The sequence below is a fragment of the Mandrillus leucophaeus genome, unplaced genomic scaffold, assembly GCF_000951045.1.
Source record: "Mandrillus leucophaeus isolate KB7577 unplaced genomic scaffold, Mleu.le_1.0 Scaffold162, whole genome shotgun sequence".
Classification (NCBI taxonomy): Eukaryota; Metazoa; Chordata; class Mammalia; order Primates; family Cercopithecidae; genus Mandrillus; species Mandrillus leucophaeus.
In genome coordinates this window covers 366,808-384,812 of record NW_012101610.1, presented here as the reverse complement: position 1 = coordinate 384,812, position 18,005 = coordinate 366,808, and the positions used below count along the sequence as shown (strand labels likewise).

Sequence of the window (18,005 nt, the reverse complement as noted above, 5' to 3'; positions counted from 1 at the left end):
TTCCTTCCTTCCTTCCTTCCTTCCTTCCTTCCTTCCTTCCTTCCTTCCTTCCCCTCCCTCCCTCCCTTCCTTCCTTCCTTCCTTCTTTCCTCTCTTTTTCTTTCATTCTTTCTCTCTTTTTCTCTTTCTTTTTTGAGACAGGGTCTCACTCGTTGCCCAGGTCAAAGTGTGCAGTGGTGCAATCACAGTTCACTACAGCCTCAACCTCCTGGGCTCAAGCAGTCTTCTCACAGCCTCCTGAGTAGGTGGGACCACAGGCACACGCCACCACCCCCAGCAAATTATTTTATTTTTTGTAGAGATACGGTCTTGCTATGTTGCCCAGGCTGGTCTCAAACTCCTGAGCTCAAGCAATCTGCTTGCCTTGGCCCCCTAAAGTGCTAGTATTACAGGCATAAGCCACCATGCCCAGCCTAATTTTTTTTTTCTTTTTTCCGAGAAGGGGCTTATAGGTGCTCAACTCTCTCAGCTTGTATGTGTTTGAGAATGACCACCTGCTGCTTTTGTATTTTTAACAGTGACTTAGCTGAGAGTAATATGTCATATTTTCTTGCCTTCAAAGGCGTGCAGATATTGCTCTATTCTGTTTGTGTGTGTGTGTGTGTGTGTGTGTGTGTGTGTGTGTGTTTTAAATTGCTGTGCAGAAACTGAGGCCCATCAGATATTTACTCTGGAAGTCCAATAACTTAATTATGTTATATTTTCTGGTCAATTATTATGTATCAGTTTTTCTTGGAGCATAGCATACTCTTACAATTGGTAGAAACAATTGTTCATTTTAGGAGAAGTTTCTGCATCTGTATCTTTGTATATATTATTTATACTATTGATTGGAGTTCTTGAGGAACTAGCATTATTTGGTCTCCATATCAATTGTATTGTCTCTAATTGCGTCAATGTTTTTCTCTTTTCTTCTGTTGTAAGTGTAATTATCTCAAACCTTATTTCTAAGCCATATATTTGATGTCTAGCCTTGTATACTTTAGTTCTTGCTTGTTCTGATTCACTTATTAGATCATTAATGGCATTATTTTATTCCCAATCTGTTTCTCTGACTCTTCAGTTCCTCTACTTCTCTAATTTAGTAGTTGTATCACTTCATCTACAAACTTTCTACAGCTTTATTGAAATGTAATTTACATATCATATAATCCAACTAGTTCAAGTGTACAATTCAATTATACTTTTAGCATACCAAAACCACTCGTATATGTAAATATATTTTAATATTCGCAGAGCTGTGAAACCATTACCACAATCAATTTTAGAACTTTTCATTACATTGGATAGAAACCCCACACCTTTTAGCTGTCACCTGCCAAATCCCTCCCCCACCCACTTCGTACCCTGGCAACCACTAATATACTTTCTGTCTCTATAAATTTACCTATTCTGCCTATATAAAGGGAATCATATAATATGTGTTCTTTTGCAACTGGCTTCTTTCACTTAAAAAAGTGTGTGAGTGTGTGCGTGCATGTATTTGAGACCGGCCCTAGCTGTCACCCAGGCTGAAGGGTCTGTGGCACCATCCTGCTCACTGCAACCTCAACCTCCTAGATTCAAGTGATCTTCCCGCCCCAGCCTCTCAAGTAGCTGGGACGACAGGCATGCACCACCACGTCTGGCTAATTTTTGTATTTTTTTGTAGAGACGGGTTTTTGCTGTGTTGCCCAAGCTGGTCTTGAACTTAGCTCAAGTGATCTGCCCACAATTGTATTGTTTAACTTCTGAGTTAAATTAAATTGGATTGTGTTTAACTTTGGAGGAATGGTCACAGGCTCTTTTTCAAAGCTACTGCACCATTTTACATTCCCATTATGGTAGATGAGAGTTCTGATTTTCCTGCATCCTCACCAATACTTGTTGTTTTTCATCTTTTTAATTATACCCATCCTAGTTGTTGCAAAGTAGTATCTCATTGTGGTTTTAATTTGCATTTCCCTGATGGCTAATAACATTGAGCATCTTGTCATGGGCTTATTGGCCCTTTGTATATCTGTTTTTTTTTTTTTTTTTGAGACAGGGTCTCACTCTGTCACTCAGGCTGGAGTGCAGTGGTACAATCTTGGCCACTGCAACCCCTGTCTACTGGGCTCAGGTGATCCTCCTGTCTCTGTCTCCCAAGTAGCTGGGACTACAGGCAGGCACACACCATCATGCTTAGCTAATTTTTGTATTTTTTGTAGAGATGGGGTTTAGTCATGTTGCCCAGGCTGGTCTCAAACTCCAGGGCTCAAGTGATTTCCCCATATCAACTTCCCAAAAGCATCAGCCCCAACGTGCCTGGCCTGTATGTCTTCTGTAAATAACTGTCTATTCAGATATTTTGCTCATTTTTAATTGGGTTATTTGTCTTTTTATTATGGAATTATGATAACTCTTTATATATTCTAAATTTGAGTCCTTTATAAGATATATAATTTGTAAGAAATTTCACCCATTCTGTGGGATTTTTCATTTGATGTTGTCCTTTGAAGCACAAAAGTTTTTAATTTTAATGATGTTCAGTTTATCTATTTTTTCTTTTGTCACTTGTGCTTTTGTTGTCTTAAGACATCATTGCCTACTCCAAAATCATAAAAATGTGCATCTATGTTTTCTTCTAAGAGTTTTATAGTTTTAGCTTTTACATTTAAGTCTTTGATCTATTTTGAGTTAATTTTTCACTATAATGTGAGGCAGAACTACAAATTCAGTCTTTTACATGTATAATTCGGTTGTTCCAGTACAATTTGTTGAAAAGATCATTCTTTTCCTATTTAATCATCTTGGCACCATTGTCAAAAATCAAGTCACCATAAATGCAAGAGTTTTCCTTCTGGACTCTCAATTATATTCAATTAATCTATATTTCTGTTCTTTTGCCAGTATAACATACTATTCATTTATGAACTTTAAAAAGTTAAACTTCTATTATTACAAAATTGTTTCAACAGAAATATTTTCTGGCTCTTGGTTCGTGTTTTCTGTTAAACATTCTCTCTCTCTCTCTCTGATATGTGCATGATTGCCTTACCATTCTGCTCTGATATAATTGGGTAAATTCTTCTTGACATTTTTCCCAACATTATCTGGGGACAGTTTATCTTATCTACAGTGTTGTTGGCCACTGTTCAAGGAATGGTGTGTGGCTTTCTTTCCTATAGCCTTAATCTATAGGGTTGGGTAAAGGGAAAGGCTCACTTACCCTTGCTGGAAAGTCTGAGCACTGTACCCTGTCTCTGAAATCTGTCTACATTTCCTGAACCATGGATCCATCTCACTCCTATCCTAGCTAGTGATTTGCCCCACTCCTGTAGGATTCAGCTCATGTCCCCACGCAGCACAGGGTCCTGGAAGATGCAAAACCTGGTGGTTTTTCCCATCCCTACTAAGGTCCTCCAGCATCACACAGGGGCTTCCATGATAGAGAGTTTCTCTTAGACCTTTTGTGCAGCTGCCCAGCCATCATCATAGTCCTCTTTCCTCTCCATTGGTGATTTCCAACAAGAACTCTTAGAATGTTGTCAACTGACCTGCTTTCCTCTCCCTGTCACTCTTAGCAAGATAGCGGGGTGGCAGGTTCTGGGTTGGGAGATACGCCAGACCAGAATCTTGTTTTCTCTCCTTATTCACTACTTCACAATGTTTGTAGAATTAAGTTGTAATTCATTCTTCGGTTATTGCTGAGGACTTTTTAGGATTAAAAAATGTTTGTTGTTGCTGATTTCATTAGGTATTTTAAAAGTGAGCTTCTGTTGTTCTACATCACTCTGCAGCCTTACCTAGAAGTCAATCTGGTGCAACACTTTTAGAAAGCAATCTGGCACAATGCTTACAGAGCTACAAGAATGTTCTCTAAGTCAGAAATCCCATTTCTGGGAATTTATCATAAGGAAATAATTCACAATGAAAATAATCTGTATACATGAGTATGCAACACCATCTGTGATAGCAAAGAAATAACTTACATATCCTACATTAGGAGACAAGTAAAATTAGCTCTTATAAGATGGATGGAATATTCTTCGGTCATTAAAATGATAGTTGCAAAAGCTAAGTATTAGCATAGAAAATGCTTTTAAGAAACAATGCTAGATAAAAATAGACTATAGAGTGAAATATATACCATTATAGTAACTCTGTAAAGAGATGAAATCAGGTAGACAAGCAAGGAAACAGATTTTTTGAAAACTGAAATGACCGTGATAAGGTGGTATGAACAAAGAGATACTTATTGATAATTTTTATTTAATAGAATAGAATTGCTTTTACAATAAAAAGGAGACACTAAAAGACTGAATAAGTAAAATATTTTTCCCTCTTCCTTTGCTGATGTTGAGCTAGAGCTAATTTGTGGCTTGATTTGGGAACATTTGGGCTAATGAGAAAAGATTTGGCCGGGCATGGTGGCTTATGCCTATAATTCCAGCACTTTGGGAGGCCGAGGTGGATGAATCACTTGAGTCTGGGAGTTGGAGAACAGGCTGAGTAACATGGCAAAATCCTGTCTTTACAAAAAATACAAAAATTAGCCAGGCATCGTGGCATGTGCCTATAGTCCCGGCTACTTGGGAGGCTGAGGTGGGATCACCCGGGCCTGGGGCACCAAGACTGCAGTGAGCCATGATGAGCCATGACCACGCCACTGCACTCCAGCCTGGACAACAGAATGAGGCTCTGTCTCAAAAGAAAAGAAAAGAAAGAAAAGAAAAAAAAGAAAAGAAAAGACAGGAGAGGTGAGGAGAGGAGAGGAGAGAAGAGAAGAGAAGAGGAAGAGAAGAGAAGGGGAAGAGAAGAGAGACGGAGAAGAGAAGAGACAGAAAAGGAGAAGAGGAGAAGAGAGAGAAGAGACAAGGAAGAGAAGAGAGAGAAAAGAAGAGAAGAGGAAGAGAAGAGAGAGAATAGAAGAGAAAGAAGAGAAGAGAAGAAGAGAAGTGAAGAGAAGAGAAAGAAGAGAAGAGAAGAGAAGAAGAAAAGTGAAGAGAAGAGAAAAGACTTCACTAGTAAAAGTAGATTTACCAGCTGTGTGACCTTGGCTAAGTTTACCATTTGCACATCTGTAAAATGGGCCTGATTTTATGTCAAGCTCGGAAAAGCACTAGGGAGAGTGAGTGAGATATGCGTGTCAAACATAGCTCTGGGCACACAGAAGGCACTTGGTAATATTTAGCTCTAGCTCGCCTTGGTTTTCATCAGAGTAATGGCTCCTGTTCTCTTTATGTTGTGATTATAACTTAAACTCTGATTTGGGTGCAAGAGTAGAAAGAGGAGAATAGCAGAAATTCAGGAATGGATTGGTAATGAATTGGTAAATGACTTCTATCCCCTCTACCCCAGCTCTGCTTTCCTCTCCTGCACTTGGAAAAATAAGGTAAACTTTTCAACTGGGCAGTGAGTGACTTTTCAAAGGTCACACAATGAATGAGTGAATAAAGAGAAATTCAGCACTTTCTGGACAAACGGTTCCCTGGGTTGACAAAGATCCATGTCAGACAATATGAGCCCAACACTGACAGAACCCCACAAGGGTCTGCTTGCTTTCCTTAGTGTATGCTTCCCAGTGTAGTTCCTCCAGCACTTATTTGAGAGATCCATTTATGCCATGCCTTGTATATCATGAAAATCCTAGAAAACAATATTCCCATGAAGTCAGAGAAGGCCTTCCTGGAGCACTCAGCATTCGAATTTTAATCATGGGCCCTCATGCATAGGCTAGAAAGGAATTTTAAGCTTTTGAATATGGTTATAAGAAAGGACAGGGTCTTGCTATGTTGCCCAGGCTAGTCTCAAACTCCCAGGCTCAAGCAATCCTTCCAACTCAGCCTCCTGTGTAGTTGGGATTACAGGCATGAACCACCCTCCTTGGCAAAAACCTGTTTTTTTGTTTTGTTTTGTTTTAAATAAGCTGCTGCAAAAGAAGATATACACAAAGGAAGTCAGTTTGCAGGACATGATGAAAATTATGGTTTGTTTTATGCTGCATCTGCTGGGTAGGGCATAGAGGTAGGAGATGAGGCCATGGTTGTGGACAGGAGATATTAAAAGGGAAAACTATCTAGAAACTGAGTGGGAGCTATGCACATCACATCATTGGCTCTCTAGCTGCAGAAGGAAAGGAAAGAGGTCATCACAAAATGATCTGAAAGTGAGGTCAAGGGCAATTCATCTACCATCTCTGCAGACACAGCATAAACAGATTGATCTTGAAGGATAAGGAAGGCAGAAAACAACATGTGGAGCCTGTGAAAAAAAATTGTAAAATGTAAAAAAAAAAAAAAAATGCAAAGGAACGTCATATGGAGATTAACCGGAAGAATTTATCTCTGAACTCTTTTTTTTTTTTTTTTGGGACAGGATCTCACCGTATCAGCCAGGCTGGAGTGCAGTGGTCATGCATGGCTGTAGGTGCATCACAGCTCACTGCAGCCTCAAACTCCTGGGCTCAAGTGATCCTCCTGCCTCAGCCTCCCAAGTAGCTGAGAATAAGGTATGTGTGCCATCATACCTGGCTAATTTGTTTTGTATTTTTTGTAGAGACAGGGTTTTACAATGTTGCCCAGGATGGTCTCAAACTCCTGGGCTCAAGCAATCCACCTGCCTCAGCTTCCCAAAGTACTGGGATTACAGGGGTGAGCCACTGGGCCAGGCTGAAACTTGTTTTTTGCAGCACTTGAAGCCAAATTTCAAGAAAACTCTTTGGTATCTTCCATAAGGTGCAGAAAGACCTAACTTTAAGTGAAGCAGGAACCGAAAGCAACAAAGGAGAAACAAGCTAGGATGAAAAGGCAAGATGAGATAAAAAGTGAGATGGACACCCTAAGAGATGATGATGATAACAGCAACAAAATTGCTCACGTTTATTTAACATTTCCTATATATCGTGCTTTATTCAAAGTATTTTTACATGTATTAACTCATTTAATCCTTACTATTATTATTGCCCCCATTTTATAATTGAGGGAACTAAGGAGGATAAATAAGTTGCTCAAAGTCACCCCAGCAGTAAGTGTTGGAGTCAGGGTCTGAACTCTGACGGTTTCACTCCATGGCCTGTACTTTCCCACCCTTGCAATAACAAAGCCTGGCACAGGAACAAAAGATACAAAGGCAGAATTAAAATCATTCAAGGCTGTACAAAGAATAATTGAAGTTGTGGGTGGCTGATATCAAAATGAAAAGTGCACCTCAAAAGACCAAAACCCCAAGACAAGAAAAAAGGAGATGATGGTTATGGGAGCCAGAGAATAAAATTTTTCCTTGCTGACAGAAAGGATGCATCACATTCCAGGCAAAATAAACAAAAGGGGACACAGTCTGTTAAAAACAAAACAGAAACAAAACCTACCAAAACATTAAATAAAGAACATATGAAAAACAAACTACCACTTTATATATAATTCAACCTCACTTCTAATTTAAAAGAGAAGAAATTTAAATTAGATACTATTTTCACTTTTCAAATGTAAACAGAATGCCAAAATACATGAGGCAAAACTGATAGAACTTCAAGGAGAAATAGACAAATCCAATATCATAGCTGGATACTTCAACAACCCCTGTCAATCAGTAATTGGCAGATAACAGTTAGAAAATAAGTAGGAATATAGTGAAACCGAAGAGCACCTCACCAATTAACAGGGTCGAATTGACATTTATTACTGTATCCAACAACACAAGACTACATATTTTCTTAAGCTCACATGAAACATTCACCAAGATAGAACACATCCTGGGCAATAAAACACTTTTTAATTTTTTTAAGGCAGGGTTTCACTCTCTTACTCTGTCACCCAGGTTGGAGTGCAGTGGGATGATTATAGCTCACTGCAGCCTCCAACTCCTAGGCTGACGCAATCATCCCGCCTCAGCCTCCTGAGTAGCTGGGACAACAGGTGTTCGCTACCACACCCAGCTAATTTTCGTTGTTTGTTCTTGTAAAGACAGGACTTTGACATGTTGCCCAGGCTGGTCTCAAACTCCTGTGCTAAAGTGATCCTCCATCTTGGCCTCCTAAAGTGCTGGGATTACAGGTATGAGCCACCATGTAAAAAGAAAGACCTAAAATCAATAATCTAAGCATTCATCTTAGGAAACTAGAGAAAGTAAATTAAATAAAAGGAAGCAGAACAGAAGAAATAAAAATAATTGCAGAAATCATGAAACTGACAATAGGAAATTAATAGATAAAATTAACAAAAGCTGCATCTTTGAAGGATTAATAAAATTGACAGGCTGGGCACAGTGGGTCACGCCTGTAATCCCAGAACTTTAGGAAGCTGAGACGGGTAGATCACTTGAGTCCAGGAGTTTGAGACCAGCCTGGGCAGATCCCATCTGTTAAAAAAAAAAAAAATTGACAAACCTTTAGACAGGTTAACCAAGAAAAAAAGAGAAGACAGCACTAATATCAAGAATGAGGCTGGGCACGGTGGCTCACGCCTGTAATCCCAGCACTTTGGAAGGCCAAGGCGGGTGGATCACCTGAGGTCGGGAGTTTGAGACTAGCCTGACCAACATGGAGAAACCCCATCTCTACTAAAAATACAAAATTAGCCAGGCATGGTAGCACATGACTTTAATACCAGCTACTTGGGAGGCTGAGGCAGGAGAATCACTTGAACCTGGGAGGATGAGGTTACAGTGAGCCAAGATCGTGCCATTGCACTCCAGCCTGGGCAACAAGAGCAAAACTCCATCTCAAAAAAAAAAAAAAAAAAAAAGAAAGAGAAAGAAAGGCCATCAGTACTGATTCTATGGACATTAAGAAGCTAATAAAGGAATATTATGAACAACTTTACAGCAACAAATTTGATACATAAAATAAACTAATTCCTTGAAAGACATGATTTACATGATTCACATAAGGAGAAATAGATAATTTGAATAGGCTTTTATACATTAAAGAAATTTAATCAACAATTAACAACCTTCCAAGAGAGAAAGTGCCAGGCCAAGGTGGGTTCACTGGTGAATTCTATCAAACATTTAATGAAGAAATAATACAAATTCTCTACAATCTCTTACAGAAAATAGAAGCAGAGGACACACTTTATAATTCATGCTATGAGGCCAGCATTATGCTAATACCAAAGCCAGATAAAGACATTATAAGACAGGAAGTTACAGACAAGTATCTGTCATCAACATAGATGCAAAAATCTTCAACAAAATATTAGCAAATCAAATCCAACAACATATGAAAAGTATTACACACCATAATCAAGTGGTATTTATTCCACTTGATTATTCCAGGTATATAAGGCTGGCTCAACATTTGAAAATCAAGTAATGTAATTCATTGCATTAACAGGCTAAAGAAGAAAAATCATATCATCACATTAATAGATTCAGAAAAAGCATTTGACAAAATCCAACATCAACTCATGACAAAGACTCTCAGTAAACTAGGAACAGAGAGAACTCCTCAACTTGATAAAGAATATCAACAAAAAACCTTCAGCCAAACATCACACTTAATGGCCAAGAACTAGAAGCTTTCCTCCTAAGACTGGGAACAAGATAAGGAAGCCCTTTTTCATTAATTCTGTTCAGTATCATACTGGAAGTCCTAGCTAATGGAATAAGAGAAGAAAAGGAAATAAAATATTGGGAGAGAAGAAATAAAACTGTCTGTCAATGGCATAATTATGTAAAAAAAAATCCCAAAGAATCCACAAAAAAACTTGGAACTTATAAGTGATTGTAGCAAGATGGCTGGATATGAGATAAATATACAAAAGTCAATTGCTTTTCTATATACAGGCAATGAACAAGTGGAATTTGAAATGAAAACACAATACCATTTACATTAACTCCAAAAAAGAAGGAACTACTTAGGTATAAATTTAACAAAAAATACACAAGATCTATATGAGGAAAACTATAAAACTCTAGCCAAAGAAATAAAAAACAGTCTAAATAAATAGATAATCCATGTTTATTAATAGAAAGACCCCAAATTATTAAGAAATCTGTTCTTCTTGACTTGGTCTAGGTAAACACAGGCTTAACATTATCCAGCAATAGCATGTCTATGTGTTTACTAAATGAATTAATGGAAAAGTTATGTTCACAAAAGGCCTTTACATAAATGTTTATAACTGCTTTATTTATAAGTACCAAAAATTGTAATAAACCAAAATGTCCTTTAATGGGTGGATGGATAAACATACGTACAATGAAATATTATTAAGTGATAAAGAAGCAATCTAACAAAGAACAAAAATCCATGTAGGAACCTCAACTGCATATTGCTAAGTGAAATAAGGCAGTCTAAAAATTTCACATACTGTATGATTCCAAGAATATCATGTCTTGGAAAAGTCAAAACTATAGAGACAGTAAAAAGATCAGTGGTTGCCTGGGGATCAGGGAAGGAAGGGAGGATGAAGAGGTGGAGCATAGGATTTTTTGGGTTGTGTGAAGCTATCCTGCATAGTTCTGTAATGGTGAATATGTGACATTTACATCTTTGTCAAAACCCATAGGACATACAACACAAGAATGAACCTTAATGTAGACTATGAACTTTGTTCATAATAATTTAGCAATATTGGTTCATCAATTGTAACTATAATACCACAGTACTGCAAGATGTTAATGAGAGAACTGTGTTTGCGTGGGTGAGGAGAAGTGGCATATGGAAACTCTGTATTTTCTGCAACACTTTTCTATAAATTTAAAACTAAAGTCTATTAAAACTTTTTTAAAGGAGGAGAAAGTTAAAATGCAATATGATTTTCATATTTCAAATTGCTTGACTTTCTGTTTTGTTTTGTTTTGTTTTTTGAGATGGAGTCTTGCTCTGTCGCCCAGGCTGGATTGCAGTGGTGTGATATCTCAGCTCACTGCAACCTCTGCCTCCCAGGTTCAAGCAAATCTCCTGCCTCAGCCTCCCAAGTAGCTGGGACTACAGGCGCCCACGATCAAGTCCAGCTAATTTTTGTATTTTTAGTAGAGACGGTGTTTCACCATGTTGGCCAGGCTGGTCTTAAAATCCTGGCCTCAAGTGATCCGCCTGCCTCAGCCTCCCAGAAGTGCTGAGATTACAGATGTGAGCCACTGTGCCTGGCCGAGATATGATTTTCATATTTCAAATTGCTTGAGATTTTGAAAAGACAATACTCAGTGAGGCATAAGGGAAGTTTAGCAACCAAAAGCTTTAAAATGTTACCGACCTCTTGACTCAGCAATTTTAGGAAATCATCATGAGGAAATAACATGAATTAAGCAAATATGTAGCCACTAGAAAGTTGTTAATGATAGGAAAAACTAGGAGATAAAAGTACAGAATGATTTTATATTTTAAAAACAAACCTGGAGATACATACATGCATAAGAAAATGTCTAATTGTCATCAAAATGTTAATCGTGGTTGTCTTTTTATCACATATTTTTATTGTACTTTTTTTCTGAAAAAATAAGAATGAACTTCATACCCACCATGATGGCTATTATCAGTAAAACATACAGAGAAAATACAAGTACTGGTGAGGATGTGGAGGTATCAGAACTTCTGTGTATCGCTGGTGGGCATGTACAATATTGCAGCCTCTATGGAAAACATTACAGCAGTTCCTCAAAAAATTAAACATGGTATTAACACATGATCCAGATTTTCACTTCTTAGTATAAACACCAAAGATAGCAGAGACTCAAAAGACAGTATTCGTACACCCATGTTCATAGCAGTTTTACTTGCCATAGCCAAAAGATGGAAGCAACTCAAGGGTCCACTGACAGATGAATGGATAAACAAAACGTGGTGTGTACATGAAACGGAATATATTCAGCCTTAAAAAGAAAGGAAATTCTGACACATGCTACAACATGGATGAACGCCGAAGACATTATGCTAAGTAAAATAAGCCAGTCACAGGAAGACAAATACCGTATGATTCCTCTTACATGCAGTACCCAGGGCAGTCAAATTTATGGTGACAGAAAGTAGAATGATTATTTCCAGGGTAGGGGTGGAGAAGGAGCATTGGGGCAGGTACTGTTTAATGAGAACAGTTATGGTTAGGGAAGGTGAAAAACATCTTGGAGATGGAGAGAGGTGATGGTTGCCCAACAATGTGAATGTATTTAATGCCACTGATTTGAACAATTAAAAATGGTCAAAATGGTAAATTTGGTGTTATGTGTATTTTACTATGACAATAAAATGAGCAAAATCATCCAAACCAAAAACTCAATGAATGCACGACAATCTGATTAATGGATTGGTACAGAGACAGAGCCTCCACGGGGTTCATCTTGCGAAAGGAGCATGCCTTGGGCCCCCAAAATCATTAAGCCAAAAGGAAAAGTCAAGCAGGGAATCGCTTAGGGCAAACCTGCCTCCCATTCTATTCAAAATCACCCTTCTGCTCACTGAGATAAAAGCTTATCTGATTGCCTCTTTTGGAGAGGCTAATCAGAAACTCAAAAGAATGCAACCATTTCTCTCTTATCTACCTATGTCTTGGAAGTCTCCACCCAGCTTCAACTTGTCCTGCCTTTCCAGATGGCACCAATGTTCACCTTACATATGTTGATTGATGTCTCATGTCTCCCTAAAATGTATAAAACTGTGCTCTGACCACCTTGGGCGCATGTTGTCAGGGCCTCCTGAGTTGTGTCAAAAGCGTGCATCCTCAACCTTGGCAAAATAAACTTTCTGAATTAACTGAGACCTGTCTCAGAATTTTGGGGTTCACAACCTGACAGATGGCCATGTGTCACATGAAGCATGCAAGCTGTGCAGAGAAAGAGTATGTGGCAGGCGGTAATAGTATCTACTTGCTCATTCATTATTTCATTATTATGAAAAAAAATTCAAACATACAGAAACATGGAAGACATTGTACAGTGAACATTTGTATACTCACCTTCTAGATTTTACCATTAGCTTTTTGTTTGTTTTAGTACATACCTGGTCATCCCTCTATCCTTCCTTTAATCTATCTTTTTTACAAAAAAAATTCAAAATTAATTGTTAAGCATCTACACACTTTCTCATAAATACTTCGGCGTGCTTATCACTACCTAGTGTTCAGTATTTATTTATATATTTTTTCCTTTGACATAAATCTTACAACGACATGCACACATCCTAAGCCCACATTTACTAAGTTTTGGCAAATACACATATTTGTGTAATCCAGGTCACTCTTAAGATATGCAACATTAGTGTTTCCCCTGGAAGTTCTCTCGTGGCCCTTGATACACGTTTTTTTTTTTTTTTTTACAATTGCAAAAATTAAAGCTGTTTGGGAAGTATTTATAGTATGATCTTTTTGTTCTAGGAATACAGAAAAAACTGAAAGAAAACATAGTGATATTTCTGGAGCGTGGGATTACCATTGATCTTAATTTTGTTCTATTCCTTTCTCTGTATTTTCTAAATTTTATATAATGTCTTACTTGGGTGGTAGAAAAACAAAACAAAAGCTACTTAGAAGAAGCATCTTCCTTGTAAGAAATGATGCCACACACATAAGAATATTTATAGTCACTAAATGATCAGTTTGAAGATAGTGTATGTAGCAAAATTGGAAACATTTCAATATGATATTAAAATATAACTGCAGGCCGCGTGCAGTGGCTCATGCCTGTAATCCCAGCACTTTGGGAGGCCGAGGCAGGTGGATCACTTAAGGTCAAGAGTTTGAGACCAGCCTGGCCAATGTGGTGAAACCCCATCTCTACTAAAAATACAAAAATTAGCCCAGCATGGTGGTGCACGCCTGTAATCCCAGCTACTTGGGAGGCTGAGACAGGAGAATATCTTGAACCTGGGAAGCGGAGGTTGCAGCGAGCCAAGATCATAACACTACACTCCAGCAGGGGCAAGAGAACAAGACTCCATCTCAAAAACAAACAAACAAAAAACTATAATGACAAAATTAAAAGAAATATTAATACCGTAAGTACCCTATATGAAGGCATGTCAACACACAACAGAAATAGAAAGGAATAAGAAAAACACAAGGGTCTATATTTCTCATTTTGTTTTGGTGATGAAATTATAGGTAATTTTTGCAAAAATAAAACAGTCATATCATCTTTTTCTAAATTAAAAAAGTGGTTAAGTATCCCATAAAACCCTGACTTCAGGACCACCCATGGGCCAACTCCTTTTTTTTTTTGAGACAGAGTCCAGTTGTGTTGCTCAGGCTGGAGTGCAGTGGCATGATCTCAGCTCACTGCAACCTCTACCTCCCTGACTCAAGCAATCCTCCTGCCTCAGCCTCCTGAATAGCTGGGATTACAGGCGCATGCCACCATGCCTGACTAATTTTGTTTGTATTTTTAATAGAGACGGGGTTTCACGATGTTGGCCAGGCTGGCCTTGAACTGCTGACCTCAAGCGATCTGCCTACCTCGGCCTCCCAAAGTGCTGGGATTGCCAGTGTGAGCCACCATGCCTAGCCAATGATGATATTTTAATTCTGTCATTCCTTACACATTTATTAGCCACCGTGCCTGGCCTTCCTTGGCTTTTGTAAAGGGCTCACCTGTCGGCACATTCTGGTTGCGTTTAGAACACGTAATTCAAACTATTATACTAGAACATAACAGGTTCTAAATTACCTCTTTCTGGAAAGGTGTTGTTTTTGGTGAGTTTGACGCTTTTGGGCCTTGGGTGGTTATCATCCATGCCCATGATCAGGTTGCGGAAAAACACATCAAATTTCTTTCTGCTGTCTGCATTGATGGTGCCAGCCACGGTCCACACCAAGGAAAAGAGAAACAGTCCTTGGAGCCAGAGAAAGATTTGTTGACTTGACAGGCCTTCACCTAATTCCATTTCCTCCTCTTCTACTGCCCTGATTTCATCTATAAGTGAGAAAAGCGAATCTCAGGACAGAGTGCAGAATGCCACAGATATAAGGGCTGTGAACTGGTTGGCTTTGCCTTTGAAGGGTCTGGGCCAGAGGGGCGACTGATACTGGCAGAGTGCTTATCACCTACCAGATCATTTGTCACATGCATTTTTTTTTTTTTTTTGAAACAGGGTCTCACTCTGTCTCCCAGGTTGGAGTACAGTGGTGCAGTCACAGCTCACTGTAGTCTCGACCTCCCGGGCTCAAGTGATCCTCCCTCCTCAGCCTCCTGAGTAGCTGGGACCACAGGCACTAGCCACCACATCTGGTTAATTTTTGTATTTTTTTGTAGAGATGGGGTTTCGCCAGGTTGCCCAGGCTGGTCTCGAACTCCTGAGCTCAAGCAATCCACCCACCTTGGCCTCTCAAAATGCTGGGATTATAGGCGTGACCAATATTTTTATTTATATATATAATTTTTAAATATATATATATACCGCTATATAAAATATATGTAATATATATAAATATATATAATATACATAAATATATAGACTACATATAAATATATATATATATTATTTTTTTGAGCTGGAATCTAGCTCTGTCACCCATACTCGAGTGCAGTGGCATGATCTCGGCTCACTGCAACCTCCACATCCTGGGTACAAGTGATTCTCCTGCCTCAGCCTCCTGAGTAGCTGGGATTACAGGGGCCCGCCACCATGCCCAACTAATTTTTGTATTTTTAGTAGAGACGGGGTTTCACTGTGTTGTTGGCCAGGCTGGTCTCGAACTCCTGACCTCATGATCCACCCACCTCAACTTCCCAAAGTGCTGGAATTACAAGCGTGAGCCACCGTGCCCAGCCTTTTTAGTAGAGACTTTTTTTGTATTTTTTAGTAGAGACGGGGTTTCACCGTATTCGCCAGGATGGTCTCGATCTCCTGACCTCGTGATCCGCCCGTCTCAACCTCCCAAAGTGCTGGGATTACAGGCTTGAGCCACCGCGCCCGGCCTGCTGCAATATTTTTATTGCGGTAAAATACGTGATGTATAATTTACCATCTAACCATTTTTTAGTGTATAGTTCAGTGGTATTAAGTGCATTCATATTGCTGTGCAACCATCACCACCATCTACATCCAGAACTGGATATAGAAGCTCTTTGCTCATTAAACAATAACTTCCCCCTCCATCCTCCCTCATCCCTCCTGCAATCAGAACTCTCCTTTCTGTCTTTATAAATTTGGCTACTCTACGTACATTATAGAGGTAGAACTGCACAGTCATTTTGTGACTGGCTTATTTTCTTAGTATAATGGCTTTAGTGTTCATCCAAGCTATAGCATGCATCAGAATTTATTTCCTTTTTAAGGCTAAATAGTAGTTCATTGCAAAATTACAACACATTTTGCTTATTTGTTCATCCATCAGTAGACACATGGGTTGTTTTTACCATTTGACTATTGTGAACAAAAGTTCTATGAACATGGTTATACAAATATCTGATCGAGTCTCTGCTTTCAATTCTTTTGGGTTTATATCCAGAGGTGAAAGTGCTGGATCAATAAGTCTACATTTACTTTTTTGGGTTTTTTTGGGATATTAATCCCTTATCAGAGAGGAGGTAAGATGGGGGTCCCGCTATGTTCATCTCCCTCTAGGATATCCCTGTGAGGTAAAAAGGGCAGGAATTACTACTCTCATTATGTGAATGAGGAGCTTAGACTGAGGAACGATGGGGTAATTTGCACTAGAATGCCCCCCAAAAATCAATATCAGACAAAGACTAAACACATGGATTTTCCCTACCAAACTCTACTATCTGCACTCCAAAGGCTTGCTTGTTCTAGACCAAACAGCCAGTCTTGTTGTAATTCATTGGGTCCAAAGAGAGGTGAGAGCAGAAAAAATAGTCAAGGTAGGCCAGGCGCTGTGGCTCATGCCTATAATCCCAGCACTTTGGGAGGCAGAGGCAGGTGGACCACTTGAGGTCACGAGTTCAAGACCAGCCTGGTCAACATGGTGAAACCCCGTCTCTACTAAAAACACACAAAAAAATAGAGTGGTATGTGCCTTAATCTCAGCTACTCAGAAGGCCAAGGCAGGAGAATCACTTGAACCTGGGAGGCGGAGGCTGCAGTGAGCCAAGATCATGCCACTGCACTCTAGCCTTGATGACAGAGTGAGACTTCATTTCAAAAAAAAAGAAAAAGAAAGAAATAGCCAAGGTCGACCCATCCCCCATGTGGCTGAAGAATCATGGCTAGCACTTACCAAGTAGAGAGGAGTACAGTCTCATCATTGAGAAGGCAAGGTGGATGGGAGACGTTTGGACAACAAATTTACAATGAAGGCGACCAAATTCCAGGCAGGGCTGGACAAGCCACATGAACATGTCATTGACCTGAAAGTAGAAAGCTCCATGAGACTTGGAGACATGATCAACAAGTGAGTTGAAGACCAAGAGCCTGGCCTACCTCGTGAGGCTAGAGATGCTGGTTAGACTAGCATCTCTAGTCTTTTTACAAGAAAAGTTATCCGGCTTGCTTTTCTTCTAATGCTTTTTTAAACCTTTAACCTTTGTTATACTTTTTAAAAAAAGATTCATTGATTTACTTACTTAATTTTTTTTTTTTTTTTTTTGAGACGGATTTTACATGTAGGTGCCTTGGGGAAAAACTTACAGGCAACGAAACTCCTATCTCAGTGTCCTCCTTCAGGGTCCTAAGACTGTTGCCCACAGGCCATGTTAACTCAGTTTCCCATCCACATTCCATTGCCCAGAGCTGATACTCAGAGAGGCTTGGAAACACTCTGGGTCAGCTACAGGACACATAAAATGTGTTTAGAACCCAACTACTGTATCTGCCTTTGTTTCTATAAAAAGTATTAGGAATTCTAAACAACTAATTTACAAATGACTGATAGACACTGGTGAGGTGGGACTCCTGTATAAATTTAGTCAAAGAGAGTACACAGCTAATTTGGGGGGCTCATTTTCAGTAATTCACCACGTGTATGGGTAGGTTTATATGTTCTTATTTGGGGGTATCATGATTCTTGCCTCTAGTATCTGTTCTCCGGTCCATTTACTCTTTTAAAAAGTTATCCGGCTTGCTTTTCTTGTAATGCTTTTTTAAACTTTTAACCTTTGTTATACTTTTTTAAAAGAGATTTATTGATTTACTTAATTTTTTTGTTGTT

At 39.1% G+C, this 18,005-nt stretch overlaps 1 protein-coding gene across 1 annotated transcript in view; it reads right to left on the bottom strand.

Annotated features, from left to right (window-relative positions):
- The window catches only part of DNAH3 (dynein, axonemal, heavy chain 3), a 224,672-nt gene that overhangs the window by 77,023 nt on the left and 129,644 nt on the right, over positions 1 to 18,005 (bottom strand). Inside the window, 2 exon segments of the mRNA XM_011976095.1 lie at positions 14,549 to 14,808; positions 17,076 to 17,205. Coding sequence (XP_011831485.1) covers positions 14,549 to 14,808; positions 17,076 to 17,205 — 390 coding nt within the window.